Here is a 17,625-nt window from a genome sequence, read left to right as displayed (position 1 = left end):
CCCTCTTCTGGTCTCCGTGAAGTCTCACACACTCAAACTCGGATCCATCCACTCAGAAACGTAAGTTAAAATAAAAACTAATAAGTCTTTCAAAAGCCCTGGATGAGTGAGCGTGTGTGCGGAGGAGAGCAGGCTTGCTAGACAGCTCTGGCTGGCTTGGATCTCACTCTGTAGACAAAGGTAGCGGGGGACTTGGAGACTTCCTCTGCTGACCGAATGCTGGCTTTAAAAGTGTGCACCACCACGCCCGGCCTGGGACGTGTTCTTAAATGTGGAACCCTCTAGTTTGAACCAGGTTTATTCCAGAGACGGGGCTGTAAATTGCAATCTGCACTTAAAGAGCCACTGGGCTGGTAAATGCTGCTGGACGTGCTAACTCAGTTCTAAGGAGTTGGGCTCGGTATTATTCACCAATCAGCGATACGGTTACTCCCCTGAGCTAACCAATGAGGAGCACGGATAATGGACGGTGGCACCCTTGCCGCCATATTTGAGTTCCGGGTAGCCGAAGGGAGGAGAGTTGTTCCTGGGCTTCTGTCCTGGTTGCGGGCTCCTTAGGTGGGGAACACCTGGATGCATCCGAAGCAGGACATGGTGAGTGTGCCCGGGCTCCTGGAGTGGCGGGCGGCGGGGTTGTGACACTGCTGCGGCTTTACACGGTTTCCCTGGTGCTGTGCAGCCGAGTCTGGCACTGTGCAGCCCAGTGTGGCCCCTCGTCCCCAGGGCGCTTGGATGGTGGAAAGCAGTACCGGCAGTCGTGAGTGTGGCATCCAGTCCAGGTCTGTCCCTTCCCTGCAGCATTCCTGGTCCGCAGTGCTCCCGCGATGAGGCTGCGCCGCGAACCTGCGCCTCCGCGGACGCTGCAGCTCTGGCGGGTCGGTGACGCCGAGTGCAGACTCTGCGGCGAGGGCACGTGGGTGGTGCACGCTGTTTTGCACTTTTTCGTTTCCTTGTTCCCTGCTTTAGTTTTACACTGTGGTCACCTGTTTTTTTCTCCTTAAACCTTTTCTTTTTTAGGTGCTAGCGATCTCAGGTCTCACTCTAGGCGAAGGCTTTACCGTAGGCTTGTACCTTCACCCCTCTTCCTGAGTTTGTTTTGTGCGAATAAAGCTGGATTTATGTAGCAGTGACTTGACTCTGTGTAGACAAAAATCACCCAAGGAGAAAGGAGAGAAATTTAAAGTTACTCCGAAATTTAATTTATTTGTACTGATCATTTCCGACGCAGTATGTGAGATTTTGGGAAACCTTTCCAGCCATGGTAGCTCTGAAAAAAGCCCAGGGAGTAAGGGATTATGTAATTCTTTTTTTTTTTTCATACAGGGTTTCACTGTTTAGCGCTGGCTGGCCCACAACTAGCTATGTAGACCAAGCTAGCCTGGAACTGAGATCCTCCACAGTCCTGGGATTATACGTGATTCTCCCCCGACTGTGCATAATTTTATTTCTGTTGTATAGCTAGCCCTAAGCTATTTCTGCAAATGTATGTGAGTGGGAGAAATTTCTTCAATCCCAATGGAGGCAGAGACAGACCTATCTCAGAGCCACACAGTGAGACCCTGTTTCATATAACCCAGACAAATAAACAACAACAAAAACCAAACAGAACACCAGGATTATAGTCCTTGGGGAAAATATTAATATCTTCAGTTTCTTCCTGTTATCTTCAAGTGGTTAAGTCTTTGTAGACAGTGTAATTTCTTTGTTATTTTTTAAATTAAAAACTTTTTTAATGCATGCATATAAATATTTATGGCTGTGTGAGTGTTTGCTGCCTGTGTGGGGGTACCTGCTGAGGCCAGAAGACGGCATGGATCTCCTGGAACTGGTGTTACAAGCAGTTGTCAGTAGCTTTTGTGGATGCTGGGAACTGAACTTGGGCCCTCTGGAAGGACATATGTACTCATAACTGCTAAGTGATTTCACCAACTCTGGACAGTGTGATTTCTGACGGTTGGAAATCTGGGTTTGTCAGTCAGAAAGAAAGGCAACATGTTTGTTTTCTACCTGCTACAGAAAACATTTTGAAAGTTGATTTTGGTGTTCAGAGCATTTTTGTTTTTCTAGTTAAGTTCTGAGGTAGCCTACTATTCTGGAACTTCTGATCTTCCTGCCTCCACTTCCCCAGTGCTGGACCTACAGGAATGAAGGAAGCAACAAGCCAGGCCTAATGCAACACTTGGAATCCAGGGCCTTGTACCAACTGAGCCACATCCTCAGCCTTGTAGTTCAATTTTAAAAGTTGGCCTTTTTTTTTTTTTCCTCAGATTCTGACAGGGAAATCCTAAAATAGAAGCAGACAGGAGGTAGGTGTGTGTGAGTTAGGGTGTTACTCTCAGGACTACTAAAGGCCAAGCCAGTCACTATCATTAACTGGCCCCCTCTACTTGAGTTGGTATATTGGTTTAAATGTGATGTGGGAGTGATTTCTTTCTAATCTGTTGCTTTCGTTGGTTAATTAATAAAGAAACTGCCTAGGCCCATTTGATAGACCAACCCTTAGGTGGGTGGAGTAAACAAAACAGAATGCTGGGAGAAAGAAGTTGAGTCAGGAGTTGCCATGATTCTCCCACCTGACAGAGCTGCAGGTTAAGATCTTCCCTGGTAAGCCACCTCTTGGGCTACACAGATTATTAGAAATGGGTTAGATCAATATGTAAGAGCTAGCCAGTAAGAGGCTGGAACTAATGGGCCAGGCAGTGTTTAAAAGAATACAGTTTCCGTATAATTATTTTAGGTATAAAGCTAGCCATGCGGGCGGCCGGGTGCCAGGAACATAGCCCACCGCTCCTATCACTACATGAATGGTGTAATATTTCCACACAGCCTCATGTGTTTGTTTACTTAGTTTTTCAGTAGATGCAGCTGTTTGATAGACTAGACCCTTTAGGAAGCAGACTGAGTAGGGAAGACAAGAGTGGCCAGGCCTTGAAGTTTCATAGCCTGGTCTGGCTTCCTGACTGCGGATGTAGTGAGATGCATCCCATGCTGGTGCTATCATGCTTTTCCCTCGATGAAGCCTCTATCTCTTCTTTAACTGTGAGCCAGAGAGGGTGAGGGCTCCCAGTGCGGAGTCTGTAACATCACTTGAGGCGGGGCCAAGTCCCACCCCCTACATCCAGGTTGAGCAATCTAATTTCTCCATAGGGAATGTGCTCCAAAAAATAGTTCCTGCAAAAGGGATAAATACTGGTTCCTCTGCCAGTGGCCCCACTGCCCAAGCCACACAACTGTGTCACCCACATTTAGAGGGCCTAGTTCTGTCCTATACAGGTTCCCCAGCTGTCAATTCAGGCTCAGTGAGCTTGCACTGTGTGTGGGTTCTCCATCATGGTCTTGAGCCCTTTGCTTATTTAATCGCTTGTCCCTCTTTACAACTGGACTCCAGGAGCTCGGTCCAGTGCTTAGCTGTGGATCTCTGCATCTGCTTCCATCAGTTGCTAGATAAAGGTTCTATGATGACAGTTAAGTAGTCATCAATCTGATTACAGGGGAAGGGCAGTTAAGTCACCCTCTCCACAATTGCTTAGATTCTTAGTTGGGATCATACTTGTGGATTCCTGGGAATTTCCCTAGTGCTAGGTTTCTCGCTAACCCCATAATGGCTTTCTCTATCAAGCTATCTTTTTCCTTGCTCTCCCTCTCTGAACTTCCCCCAACTCAACTTTCCCAATCCCTCATATTCTTTATGTGTAATATCCATTTATGAGTGAGCACATACTGTGTTTGTCTTTCTGGGTCTAAGTTACTTCACTCAGGATTCTTTTTTTCCTAGTTTCATCCATTTGCCCGCAAATTTCAAGATGTCATTGTTTTTTGCCACTGAGTAATACTCCATTGTATAAATGCGCCACATTTTCTTTATCTATTCTTTGGTTGAGGGGCATCTAGTTTGTTTCCAGATTCTGACTTTTACAAATAATGCTTCCATGAACATAGTTGAGCCAGTGTCCTTGTGGTAGGAGTGTGCATCCTTTAGGTACATGCCCAAGAGTGGTATTGCTGGGTCTTGAGGTAGATTGATTCCCAATTGTCTGAGAAACCACCATACTGATTTCCAAAGCTGCTGTACAAGTTAGTACTCCCACCAACAGTGTGGAAGTCTCCTTACTCCACATCCTCTCTAGCATAAGCTGTCAACAGTGTTTTTGATCTTAGCCATTATGACAAGTGTAAGATGGTATCTCAGAGTTGTTTTGATTTGTGTTTCCTTGATGGCTAAGGGTGTTGAACAGTTCCTTCAATGCCTTTTAGCACTGTTGAGAATTCTGTTTAGGTCTGTACTCTATTTTTAATTGGATTATTTGGTTTTTTTTTTTGATGTCTAGTTTCTTGAGTTCTATTTTGGAGATCAGCCCTCTGTCAGATTTGGGGTTTGTGAAGATACTTTCCCATTTTGTTTTGTTGACTGTGTCCTTCACCTTACAGAAGCTTCTCAATTTCAGGAGGTCTCCTTTATTAATTGTCGATCTCAGTGTCTGTACTACTGGTGATATATTTAGAAAGTGGTCTCCTGTGCATTCAAGGCTACTTCCCACTTTCTCTTCTCTGAGGTTCAGTGTGATTGGATTTATGTTGAGGGCTTTGATCCATCTAGACTTGAGTTTTGTGCATGGGGATAGATATAAATCTATTTGCATTCTTCTACATGCCACCATCCAGTTATGCAGCACCATTTGTTGAAGATGCTTTCCTTTTTCCATTCTATAATTTTAGTTTCTTTGTCAAAAATCAGGTGTTCATAGGTGTGTGGATTAATATCAGGGTCTTTGATTCAATTCCATTGGCCTACTTATCTATTTTTCTGTCAATGCCAAGCTGTTTTCATTAATGTAGCTCTCTGTATAATAGAGCTTGATGTCAGGGATGGTGATGCCTCTATAAGTTCCTTTATTGTACAGGATTGTTTTGGCTATCCTGGGTTTTTTTGTTTTTCCATATGAAGTTGAGTATTGTTCTTTAGAGGTCTGTGAAGAATTGTGCTGGGATTTTAATGGGGATTGTGTTGAATCTGTAGATTACTTTTGATAAGATTGCCATTTTCACTATGTTGATCCTACCTATCCAAGAGACTGGGAGTTCTTTTTTTTTTATTTTATGTTATCTTCAGTTTTTTTTTTTCTTCAAAGACTTAAATTTCTTGTCGTACAGGTCTTTCACTTGTTTTGTTAGAATTGCCCTGTAGTGTTGTGGTTGCTGCAGGCCGCTTCCCTGCCACCCCAGCTCTCGGCTGCCTGACTAGCTTATGCCCTCAAATAACAACACACAAACCGTATTCTTTTAAACACTGCTTGGCCTATTATATCTAGCCTCTTCTCAGCTAACTCTTGCACCTGGACTAGCCCATTTCTAATAATGTGTGTAGCACCCCAAGGTACTCTTACCGGGAAGATTCTAGCCTACGTCCATCCTGGGTCGGAGCTTCATCGCGTCTGCCCGGGCGATGAGCTGCATGGTGTCTGTCTGAGGCATCTTCCTCTTCCTCCCAGCATTCTGTTCTGTTTACTCCACCCACCTATGTTCTAACCTATGAGGGCCAAGCAGTTTCTTTTATTTTTTAATCAATGACCTTCCTCCATCACTGTAGAAACGAGGGGACCACTTGTTCATCCCGGCTGCCCAGCTATCTTAGCCCTGAAATAACCACACAGAAACTGTATTAATTAAATCACTGCTTGGCCCATTAGCTCTAGCCTCTTATTGGCTAACTCTCACATCTTGACTTAACCCATTTCTATGAATCTGTATATTGCCACGTGGCAGTGGCTTACTGGCAAAGATTCAGCATGTTTGACTCTGGAGGCAGCTCCATAGCATCTCTCTGACTCCTCCCTTCTTTCTCCCAGTATTCAGTTTTGTCTTCCCTGCCTACGTAAGTTCTGCCCTATCAACAGGCCCAAAGCATTTTATTAACCAGTGAAAGCAACACAAAGAAGGACCTCCTACACAAAAAAGGGGGAAGTGCTGTGGGACATGGTCTGTACCCTGTTAATTGTATTTTAATAAATGCTGAGTTCCAGTAACCAGGCAGAAAATATAGGCGGGACAACCAGGCAGGAAATATAGGTGGGACAACCAGGCAGGAAGTAGAGGCAGGATGATGAGAATAGGAGAATTCTGGGAGAGGAAAGCTTTTTCTGCAGTCATGACCCAATCACAGATGAAGCAAGATATGACTGCCTCACTGAATAAGGTACCAAGCCATGTGGCTAACACAGACAAGAATAATGGGCTAACATAAGTTGTAAGAGTTAATAAGAAGTCTGAGCTACTAGGCCAATCAGTTTATAACTAATGTAGTCCTCTGTGTGATTTCTATAGGACTTAATGACTGCGGGAACTGGGCAGGACAGAAACCACAAACATTGCCTTAAGATATTTTATGTTGTTCATGGCTATTCTGAAGCATAATGTTTCTCTAGTTTCTTTCTTAGCCTGTTTATCATCTGTATATAGGAGGGCTACTAATTTTTTTTTTTTTAGTAGATCTTGTATTAGTAAAGGTGTTCATCAGTTGTAGGAGTTCTCTGGTAGAATTTTTGGGGTCACTTATGTGTACTATCATATCGTCTGCAAATAGTGAAAGTTTGACTTCTTTACAATTTGTATCACCTTGATCTCTGTTTTATTAATCTAGCTAGAGCTTTGAGTACTATTGAATAGATATGGAGAGAATGGACAGCCTTCTCTTGTTTTGGGTTTTACTGGAATCGCTTTGATTCTTTCCATTTGATTTTATATTGGCGGATGGCTTGCTGTCTATTGCCTTTAATACAATTAAGTATGTTCCTTGTATCCATGATTCCTCTGATACTTTTATCATGGAGGGGTGTTGTATTTTGTCGAAGGCTTTTTCAGCATCTAAGGTGTTGTATTTTGTCGAAGGCTTTTTCAGCATCTAATGAGATCATCATGTTTTTTTCTTTGAGTTTGTTTATATGATGGATTACGTTGATAAAGTTTTGTATGTTGAACCATCCCTGCATCTCTGGGATTCAATTTATGGACCTATTTGATTATGGTGGATAATTTTTTTGATGTGTTCTTGGATTCAGTTTGCCAGTATTTTATTGAATGTTTTTGCATTAGTGTTCACGAGGGAGATTGGTCTGTAGTTCTTTCTTAGTTGTATATTTGTGTGGTTTGGGTATCAGGGTAACTGTAGCCCCATAAAAAGTGTTTAGCAATGTTCCTTCTGTTTCTGTTGTGTGGAACAATTTGAGGAGTATTGGTATTAGCTCTTCTTTGAAATAACAGTAGAATTCTGTAATTTCTGAAAACTATCTGACCCTGGGTTTTTTTTTTTTTTTTGGTTGGGAGATTTTTGATGGCTGCTTCTATTTCCTTAGGTGTTATAGGTCTATTTAAATTGTTTATCTGGTCTTAATTTAGTTTTGGCATATGCTACCTATCTAGAAAATTGTTCATTTCCTTTATTTTTTTTTTCAATTTTATGGAGTATAGGTTTTTGAAGTATGACCTGATGGTTCTCTGGATATCCTCAGTGTCTGTTGTTATGTCCCCCTTTTCATTTCTGATTTTGTCAATTTGGATATTCTCTCTCTGCCTTTTGATTAGTTTGGATAAAGGTTTGTCTATCTTGTTGATTTTTCTCAAAGAGCCAACTCTTTGTCTCATTGACTCTTTGTAATGTTTCTTTGTTTCTATTTTATTGATTTCAGTCCTCAATTTGATTATTTCCTGCTGTCTAGTCCTCCTGGGTGAATTTGCTTCTTTTTGTTGTAGAGCTTTCATGTGTGCTGTTAGGTTGCTAGTGTGAGATTTCTGTATACATTCTTTATGTAGGCATTTAGTTCTGTAAACTTTGCTCTTCGCACTGCTTTCATAGTGTCTCATAGATTTGGGTATGTTGTACATTCATTTTCATTGAATTCTAGGAAGTATTTAATTTCTTTCTATATTTCTTCCTTGACTTGGGGGTGATTCAGTTGAGCATTGTTCAATTTCCATGAGTTTGTGGGCTTCCTGAAATTAGTTGTTGAATTCTAACTTTAAGCCATGGTGGTTTTCCAATTTTTTAATTTCTGTTGAGATTTGCTTTGTTACTAAGTATGTGGTTAATTTTAGAGAAGGTCCCATGAGGTGCTGAGACGAAGGTATATTCTTTTGTGCTTGGGTAAAATGTTCTATAGATGTCTGTTAAACCCATTTGAGTCATAACATCTGTTCTCCTTTATTTCTCTGCTAAGTTTCTGTCTGGCAGACCTGTCCAGTGGTGAGAGTGGGGATTTGAAGTCTCCCACTATTAGTGTGTGGAGTTTGATGTGTGACTTAAACTTTAGTAATGTTTCTTTTACAAATGTGGGTGCCCTTGTATTTGGAGCATAGATGTTCAGAATTGAGACTTAATCTTGGTGGATTTTTTTCTGTGATGATGAATATGAAATGTCCTTATCTTTTGATTAATTATAGTTTGAAATCTATTTTGTTAGATATTAGGATCAGGACACGAGATAGTTTCTTAGGTCCATTTTTGTTTTTGCCAGATAGGGTTTCTCTGTAGCTTTGGAGCCTGTCCTGGAACTAGCTCTTGTAGACTAGGCTGGCCTCGAAATCACAAAAATTTACCTGCCTCCACCTCCCAAGTGCTAGAGGATTAAAGGTGTGTGCTACTACTGCCTAACTTTGTTTGGAAAATCTTTTCCTAACCTTTTACTCTTGATAATGTTTGTCTTTGAAGTCGAGGATTGTTTTTTGTATGCAATAGAAGGATGGATCCTGTTTTTATATCCATTCTGTTAGCCTGTGTCTTTTTATAGGCAAGTTGAGATCACTGATATTAAGAGATATTAATGATCTGTGATTGTTAGTTTTTGTTGTTGGCAGTATTGTGTGTGTTTCTCTTTGTGGTTTGCTGGTTCTACTTCATTTGCATTGGGATGTTGAGGCTTTGCTGGTGTAGAACCACTAGTTTTTGGTGATGCCATACTGTTCTTTATGTTGTTGAATATATTCTTACACTATCATCTACCCATATCTTTTTCTCTAGTTGGTGCAGATGTGGCCTGTGGGTTATGTGGTCACTCTTTGTCTAGAGGCAGGCATAGCTGTGCCTCTTGTGGTCTCCGACACTGTGGCCCCCTCAGGGGCAGGCGTGGCTGTGCCTCTGGGGTCGCTGACACTGTGGCTCCCTCAGGGGCAGGCATAGCTGACACTGTGGCCCCCTCAGGGGCAGGCGTGGCTGTGCCTCTTGGTCACTGACACTGTGGCTCCCTCAGGGGCAGGCGTGGCTGTGCCTCTGTGGTCGCTGACACTGTGGCTCCCTCAGGGGCAGGCATGGCTGTGCCTCTGTGGTCACTGACACTGTGGCTCCCTCAGGTGCAGGTGTGGCCAAGGCTCTGGTAGTTGTGGCTGCAGATTCGGTGGAGATGTGGTTGGGGTTGGAGAGACTGCTCCCAGGTCGCTGGGGTTTTGGTGGATGGGGGTGGGGCATGGGATGTGCCTGTGGGGGCTAGGGCCTAGAGGGGGGGGGGCTCCGGTCAGGAACACAGTCACTTCTCCAGGTGCAGTCAGAGCCAAGCCACTTCTTGGATTCTAACAAGTGAAATCAACTTTTCTGTCCAGAGCTTCTTGGTCTCCCTGAGGATTTTAGGTCTTTAACCCTTCCATGTGGGTTCTGGGAATTGAACCTGAATCCTCTGGAAGAGCAGAAAGTGCTCTTAATCACTGAGCGATCTCTCCAGCCCAGATCTTTATTATATTATTATTATTATTTAAATATTTATTTTATTTTATTATGTGTTTATGTGTGTTTGTCTTCATGCATGGGTGGGTGCCTAAGAGTCAGAACTGGAACTGGAATGACAGTTGACTCTGAGGTGCTTGGCATGTGTACTGGGAACTGAACTAGGCCTTCTGTAATAGCAGTACACACTCAGTTCCTAATTTTAAAGTTTATTTTCAATGTGTATGAGTGTTTTGCCTGTGTGTATGCATGCATGTCACTCAGAAGCCAGAGGTGGTGTTGGGTCTTCAGAAACTGGACATCCATCCAGATGGTTGTTAGTTACCATTTGGGTACTGGGAGGTGAAGCCAGACCTTTGCAAGCAAATGCTTTTAACTGATGAACCACTTCTCCAGGTTTTGGATCTAGTTTATGTTTAAGGTCATTACTGAGATGTTTACTAATTCCTGGATTTTTTATTGGTTGATTTTCTGTTTGGTTGGATTATTTATTGTTCTTTCTCCATTGACGTTAAAGATTTTCCTTTTTTTTTTCCCTCCCGAGATAAGGTTTCTCTGTAGCTTTGGAGCCTGTCCTGGAACTAGCTCTTAATCTTCTTTCCTGCCCCCCCCCCCACTAGTGTATGTAGCTCTGGTTACCCTGGAACTCGCTATGTAGACCAGGCTAGCCTCATACTCACAGAGATCTGCCTTGCAGGCAGGCAGGCAGGCAGGCAGGCAGGCAGGCAGGCAGGCATACTTTTAATCCCAGTAATTGAGATTAAAAGTATGTACCACTATGCTCAATTTAAATTTTTTAAAAAAATAAAACTTTAATATCAAAACAATCTTTCAAATAAAAAAACATTACACACCAAAATTACCATACCCAAAGTTATGCACCTCAATGAATTTATATATGGTTAGGATTGGCATTTGGATGGAAGCTGTGGAACTTGACGTTAAATTTTATACTTTCAGTATTGGGCATATTTTATGCACTTATTTACCACCAAACCCCGAAGTCCATGACAGATTAGAAAAACTTAGCTTTATGTCTTCATTCCTAACTATTCCCTGATTCAGTCCCTGTACATTTCGCTTTTCTTCTGTGTTCTATGTTGTGCTGTACCCACATGGACAATAGTTTATGCAGATGCATGTATTATTGACTTCTTCAGCATATCCTCCCAGTGTGTACTTTCCTGAACTATCATTTTCTTCTTACAGCTCATAATATTACTTCATTTTTCCTGTGTGTTCTGAAGTTCTTTTCTCATATCTGTTTGGTGTTTTAAGTGCCCTTTGTGTTTGAATGTCTGTCTTGATTGAGAATTTTTCTGCTATGATTTCATTGAATAGATTTAACTTCGCCTTTAATTTTTAATCTCATCTCTACCCCCATCTCATGGATTTTAGGTTAAGAGTTAAACCATCTCCTCAGCTTTCCATTCCCCCCCCCCCAAATTTAGGTTTGAAGTTGAGAAAGAGGAACAGAGAAGGCTTCTGTGACAACCTGTACCCCATGCCACTTCGCACCCCCCCACACCGAGAAAAAACACAATAACAGTCTAGACAGCCATTTATAAGGGGCTAAATGGTGGCATACACCTTTAATTGCAGCACCCAGGAGGCAGAGGCAGCCAGATCTCTGTGACTTCAAGGCCAGCCTGGTCTACAAAAGCAAGTTCCAGGACAGTCAGAGCTATTAAACAGAGAAACCCTGTCTCAAAAAAAAAAAAAGTACAAAAATTGTGATAAAGATGCTGAAGTGTAGTTCTCTAGAACTGAATGCTTCTGGTGGGCATGTGAGTGGGGAAGGAATCTGTTTTCTTTAAGAGGCTGGCCACAGGGAGTTCGACCGTACTCCAGTGAGTATTTGGGCAATATAAATTTATAAATTGAACTTTTCTTTTTCTTTTAAAAACTTTCTTCCACTTTTCATTTTGGGGGGAGGGGTTCCAAGGTTTGTGGGGCAGCCCAGGGAGCAGCAGAAAGTGAATGTGCTTGGTGTTCATGATGTGAAATTTCCAAATAATCAATAAAAATATTATGAAAAAATTAGGTTTTGATTCATAATCCTGTCTTAAGAATCATGGTTGTTGTGGTGATGCTAATTTTTTGGTTTGTCTATTGATATTTGATTATATTTTGATGATTGCAAGCTCCACATAGTCTTTATTCTGCTTATCCAAGCAGAATAAAGCTGTTATAAGCTGTTATATTCTATTTAATTGACTTTAAATTTTATATTCTTTTTCACAAAAATGTTAATTTCCTGAAACTTGCAAGGAGTAGAAGAGAAAGGATGAAATTCCAAGTAAATAGAACCACCAAGCAGATGGCCCTAGCAATTCAATTACCCCAAAAAAGATGTAAAGAAATAAAAGTATTGAAGATAAGATTTTGGTTTTTAATGCTATAAAAGTAGAAAAGCTGGTTACTCATTAAAAAAAATAGTGGAATTTACCCGTACCTTCACTCATGCAATAATTAACTCAATGTGTATCCTCTGGACTCTGAAAAGATGAGAGCAAATACAGCAGACGGAGGTACAGGGTGGTTGTCAGAGTAGGACTCGGAAGCGTGGAGTCACTAATTGGATTTCATCAAATGGAAAAAACTTCTGCCTGGCAATGGAAATGAATAAAGGGACAATTTATAGAATGGAAAGTATTCTACTAGGTGACATCTGAGAGGGAGTAATACCTAGAGTATATAAAGAACTCAGCAGAGGAAGCATTAAAGTTGAAATCTATATAAGCAGGCAAATTAAATAATCATACTTTTGAAGGTCAAGTGACCAGCAAAGGCATAACATGACAGTCTATTTAAGATCTTTAATCATTGTGCCAATCCTAGAACTACATTGAGAATCAGCGAGTGCTGGGACTAAAGTTGTGTGCCACCACTGCCTGGCCTCTATGGCTAACTAATGGCTTAGCTCAGCACTCTGATCTTCAGGCAAGCTTGATTGGTTAGACTACAAGCAAAATATCATTACAAAATATCAGTGAATAAGCTGATAAATTTTGATCGGTTGGTTTATTAAATTGTGTATGTTAGTGTGTGATTTATGTATATGTCTGTACACATACACACATGTAAACTCTATGGTAAATTGTATTGTACTAGGGACTGGGGAGATGACCTGATGACTATGAGAGCTAACCATTCTTCTAGAAGACCATTTGATTTCCAGCATATGTGCCCCATAGCTCATAAATTCTAGCTTTGGGGGAGGGGTGTGTGTCCTAATGCCATCTGCAGTTGCACGGCATACTAACCTGTAAACACACACATAAATACATCTTAAAAGAAAAGAAATGGATCTTGTCATTTTCAGCAAAATGTTTTGAACTCTAGCCACCATCATTTATAACTAAGCCGGAGTGGAGAAGGGTAAGTAGTATATATTGTATTCTGCGTGTAGAAAACACACCTGAAAGTGGAATGGGAAAAGTAAAAGGTTAGAAGGTAGGAATGAAAGGGGGCATCCAGATACACAGTGACTTTTGAGGAATAAAGCATGAAGTAAACTAGTCATGTGACTATGTATCACCTGTGCTTTTCCACTATTCTTCCTGTAAATGTATGTGGATTATTGTAGGAGCCAGTGACCTTTGAGGATGTGGCTGTGAACTTCACTCTAGGAGAGTGGACTATGTTGGATTCTAGTCAAAAGAAGCTCTACAGAGATGTGATGAAGGAAACCTTTATGAACCTGATCTCCATAGGTAAATTCAAAACCACTCAGATTCCTTTACTTTGATCATCACAGTTGTTTCTTGTTCATCTGTGTAGTTGCGTGATTTTAAAAAGTGAAAGAACAATGTTGTTGTGTCACATGCTTGATCATATTATAGCAGAAAAGTGTAATTTTGAATAAATCTTTGCATAATTTTTTTGGGTGTACTTTTAGGGAAAACAGAAGAAGAAGATATTGAAGAGGAGTATCAGAAGTATAAGGGAAACTTGAGGTAATTTACCATTACAGAAAGATATGCATCAAGTATCTGGTGGTGAAAGAAAATCTTGAGCACTTAGAATATTGAAAGATGCCATAACAAAAACCATTTTGCCTTATGAATGTTCAACTGCTTACTGGCTTAGTGTCATATACAGTTAATGTTTGTATAATATCTGAAAGATTACAGAGCCTTATTTGATTGTATTGCCATCCTCAGGACCTCTAGTTAAATGTTTAACCCTTTAATATTCATAATGATTCTTTTTTTAAATGTGTATTTATTTGTGTCTGTGTGCATTGGTGCATGCATGCTTAAAGTGGTACAGTGTGGAGGTTAGAGGATAACCTTCAGGGATGGGCTCCTTCCCTCTTTGCAGATCTCAGGGTTCAAACTCAGGTCTTCAGACTTGCCAGCAGATGCCTTTATCTACTGAGCCATCTCATCTCCCTGTAGTGGGAGGAGGCCACTTATTGGTTCCCGGCCAACTGGCTAGCTTAGACCCGAAATAATCACACAGAAACCATATCAATTAAATCACTGCGTGGCCCATTAGCTCTAACTTCTTATTGACTAACTCTTAAATTTCTTAATTTAACCCTTTCTATTAATCTGTGTATTGCCACGTGGCTGTGGCTTACTGGCTAAAGTTCTGGCATTTGTCTCTGGTGGGACTAAATGGCATCTCTCTGACCCTGCCTCCTTTCTCCCAGCATTCACTTTAGTTTTCTCCACCTAGCTCTGTTCTTTTGCCCTATTACAGGCCAAGATGGTTTCTTTATTCATTAACCAATAAGAGCAACACATAGACAGAAGGACCTCCCACACCACCTCCCCAAAGTTTATACATTCTTTGGAAATTGAGTCAATACTCTTATTTCTTTCTTTGGGAAAGGTTCTTTTTGTGTAGTCCAGTTGGGCCTCGAGCAGGCTTTCCTCCTGCCACAACCTCTTAGTATAATTAATATTACTCTTTATTTTTTTCAGAACCCTGGTGGTTGAGAGGCTCAGTAAATATGATCATGGTAGTCAGAATGGAGAAGCCCACCGACAGAGCCCAGAGCGTGTTGTGAATGAAAAAATGCTTCCTGCAATAACTGACTGTGAAAGAGACTTCATTGCTCATTTTCCCTCGGACACACATGCCAAAGGTCAAACTGTAGAGAAACCATACCAGTATCAGGAGCATATGGAGAAGGCTTTTAAATTTAAGAAATGTTGGAAGGATTTCACTTATTCTGAGTTACTTCGTATGCATAAAAGTCCTCCTATGAGACAGAAACCTTATGAAAGCAAACAATCTAATGAAGCCTGTAGGAGTTTCACTTCTGATCACGATTATGAAGGAAATTGCACCGAAGAGAAATCATATGTTTGTAAACAGTGTGGGAAAGCATGGAGTGATTCCTGTAGCCTTCTCTGGCATGAAAAAAGTCATATTCAAGAGAAACGTCACACCTGTAAACAATGTGGAAAAGCATTTAGTCGTCCCTCACAACTTCACAAACATGAAAGAATCCACACTGGTGAGAAACCTTATGTTTGTACACATTGTGGAAAAGCCTTCATTGATCGTAGAACCTGTTACAATCATGAAAGAACTCACACTGGAGTGAAACCCTATGCTTGTAAACAGTGTGGGAAAGCATTTCTTCGTTCCTGCCAACTTCTCATTCACGAAAGAATTCATACTGGAGAGAGACCTTTTGTGTGTAAACATTGCGGAAAGGCTTTCACCTACTCCAGTGCTTGTTATTATCATGAAAGAATTCACACTGGAGAGAAGCCCTGTGTTTGTAAGCAGTGTGGAAAAGCTTTTAAATGCTCTGCATACCTTCACATTCATGAAAGATCTCACAGTGGAGAAAAACCCTATGTATGTAAGCATTGTGGAAAAGCCTTTGCTTATGCCACTGGATGTCACAAGCATGAAAGAATCCACACTGGAGAGAAACCATATATGTGTGTGCAGTGTGGGAAACTCTTCAGTTTCCCCAGATCCCTACACATACATGAAAGATCTCATAGTGGAGAAAAACCCTATGTATGTAAGCAGTGTGGGAAATCATTCACTCAGGGAACTTCTTTGAGAAGACATGAACGAATTCACACTGGAGAAAAACCTTATGTATGTAAGCAATGTGGGAAAGCCTTTATCCAACGTGATGATTGTTATAGTCACGAACGAACTCACACTGGAGAGAAACCATACATGTGTGTTCAATGTGGGAAAACATTCACTTTTTCTAAATCCCTTCTAATACATGAAAAAAATCACACTGGAGAAAAACCGTATATATGTAAGCAGTGTGGGAAAGCATTTACCTGTTCCACGTACCTCCTTAGACATGAAAGAACTCACAGTGAAAAACTTAGTGGATAATATTTCTACTAATGTGAAGCATGGGACTGTCTGACATGAACTTTTATTTTGATGTATGAAAAAAGAAAGTGGAGAGATACTAGACTATAAGAGCTGCAGAAGTATAATTTTGGTCCTTGTAGACAGGTTTCTGTGAGATGAGACCCTGTACACCAGGCATGCTGGTCTGTGCCTTTCATTTGAGCAATGAGAAAGTAGAGGCTAGACAATTGCAGTATTAAATGAAGGCTGTGCTATTTACTAGATTTTAACACAGCTTGAGAGGCTTAAGAACCAATTACAACTAAATAAAATTGTAAATATAAGAAAGTTGTGTTTTTACCAATAAGATAAAATTTAGGAAAAATTTCTCTTATGGTTGAGTTTTATGAAAGTAATGTGAAGATATCAAAGATTATGTGTTGAATATTTCTTAAAATAAACCATACGAAAGAGATACAGTAAGTTCTGAATGCTTTTTAAAAAACTTGATGATTTACATAAGTATGTTCTGTTTTGCCAAACTTATGTCAGTGTGTCTCATAACACAGAGAACATATGTATACCAAAGCAATTTATCAGAAAACCTATTAAAAAGTCTAACTCATGATATTGCCTGTGTCTTTATATAATTTTTTGTATAGTTTTTTTCTTATTACATGGAATTAGTAATAAACATTTGGAAAATGTAAGCCACAATAAATTTCTCATGTGAAAAGTTGACTGTCTTAGCTCACCCATGAGTCAGTAAACATCTGTTGTGCTTATACTTCCCTAAGCCCAGCCCAGTGTGTAGTTTAGTGCTGTTTGGGACAGATTACTCAGTGCCCTATCCTGGGATCCATTTTATTTATCAATTGAACAAACATTCTGAACCTAAATGAACAAAGTATTAATTTTTATGTATGGGCTTATTGCCTGCACCATATTTGTGCAGTGCCAGTGAAGGTCTGAAGAGCATGCTGGAACTGAAGTTGCAGATGATTGTGAGCTGTCATAGGTGTAGGGAATCCTTACCCCAGTCCTTTGTAAGAGCAGCCAGGGCTTTTAGCCGCTGAGCCATCTCTCCAGACCTAGGCAAAGTGATTTTAAATATAATATTGCTGTATTTAAGGAGAAAGTGCCAGAAGTTGAATGTCAGGGACCAACCTTGACAAAAATACCACTTGCCAAGATAGGGACATGGGGATCAGAAAAATGAGTAAAGAATATGAAGATGCGAATACAAGTAATAATAAAACAGAAAACAAAGGATAGTATCAGAAGGGAGTTCCAGTGAATACTGAAATCACCTATGTTTTATACCCCAACACGAAAGGGGGAAGAAGGCAACAAAAGAGTTCTTTAACACTGAGACATCAAAGCATTCTGTTTTTAGGCAGAAGCCACCCTAGACCAAGACCAAGTATCCTGAAGGTAAGTATGCTTGCATGTCCTGACCATCTGTCAGGGTGGAGTGGATATATCTGTATGGATCATCTTAGTGTCAAAAGTACCAAGTAACCACATCCTGAGTCAGTATGTGTAGCTCTGGTTCTTGTCAACAATTTTTAACAACCTCCGAGCTCTGTGACCATCACATGAGGTAGAAATAGGCTCACATTTTTGGG

General features: G+C 40.8%; 1 protein-coding gene across 1 annotated transcript; it reads left to right on the top strand.

Annotated features, from left to right (window-relative positions):
• The first annotated feature begins 478 nt into the window (after positions 1–478).
• On the top strand, positions 479–16,625 carry LOC142856579 (uncharacterized). Its single transcript, XM_075984199.1, has 4 exons — positions 479–594; positions 13,296–13,422; positions 13,608–13,665; positions 14,641–16,625. The coding sequence occupies exons 1-4, from the start codon at positions 574–576 to the stop codon at positions 16,034–16,036; spliced, it is 1,602 nt and encodes a 533-aa protein (XP_075840314.1). The 5' UTR covers positions 479–573; the 3' UTR covers positions 16,037–16,625.
• Positions 16,626–17,625: the final 1,000 nt, after the last annotated feature.

The sequence above is a fragment of the Microtus pennsylvanicus genome, chromosome 8 (genome assembly GCF_037038515.1).
Source record: "Microtus pennsylvanicus isolate mMicPen1 chromosome 8, mMicPen1.hap1, whole genome shotgun sequence".
Taxonomy (NCBI): Eukaryota; Metazoa; Chordata; class Mammalia; order Rodentia; family Cricetidae; genus Microtus; species Microtus pennsylvanicus.
Note: the sequence above shows the minus strand (reverse complement) of the source record. Positions and strands in the feature narration are given on the sequence as shown.

Coding starts and splice junctions, on each gene's coding strand:
- LOC142856579 (XM_075984199.1), top strand. CDS start 574: ATGCATCCGAAGCAGGACATG. Junction 595..13,295: donor TGCATCCGAAGCAGGACATG/GTGAGTGTGCCC, acceptor GGATTATTGTAG/GAGCCAGTGACCTTTGAGGA. Junction 13,666..14,640: donor AAGTATAAGGGAAACTTGAG/GTAATTTACCAT, acceptor TATTTTTTTCAG/AACCCTGGTGGTTGAGAGGC.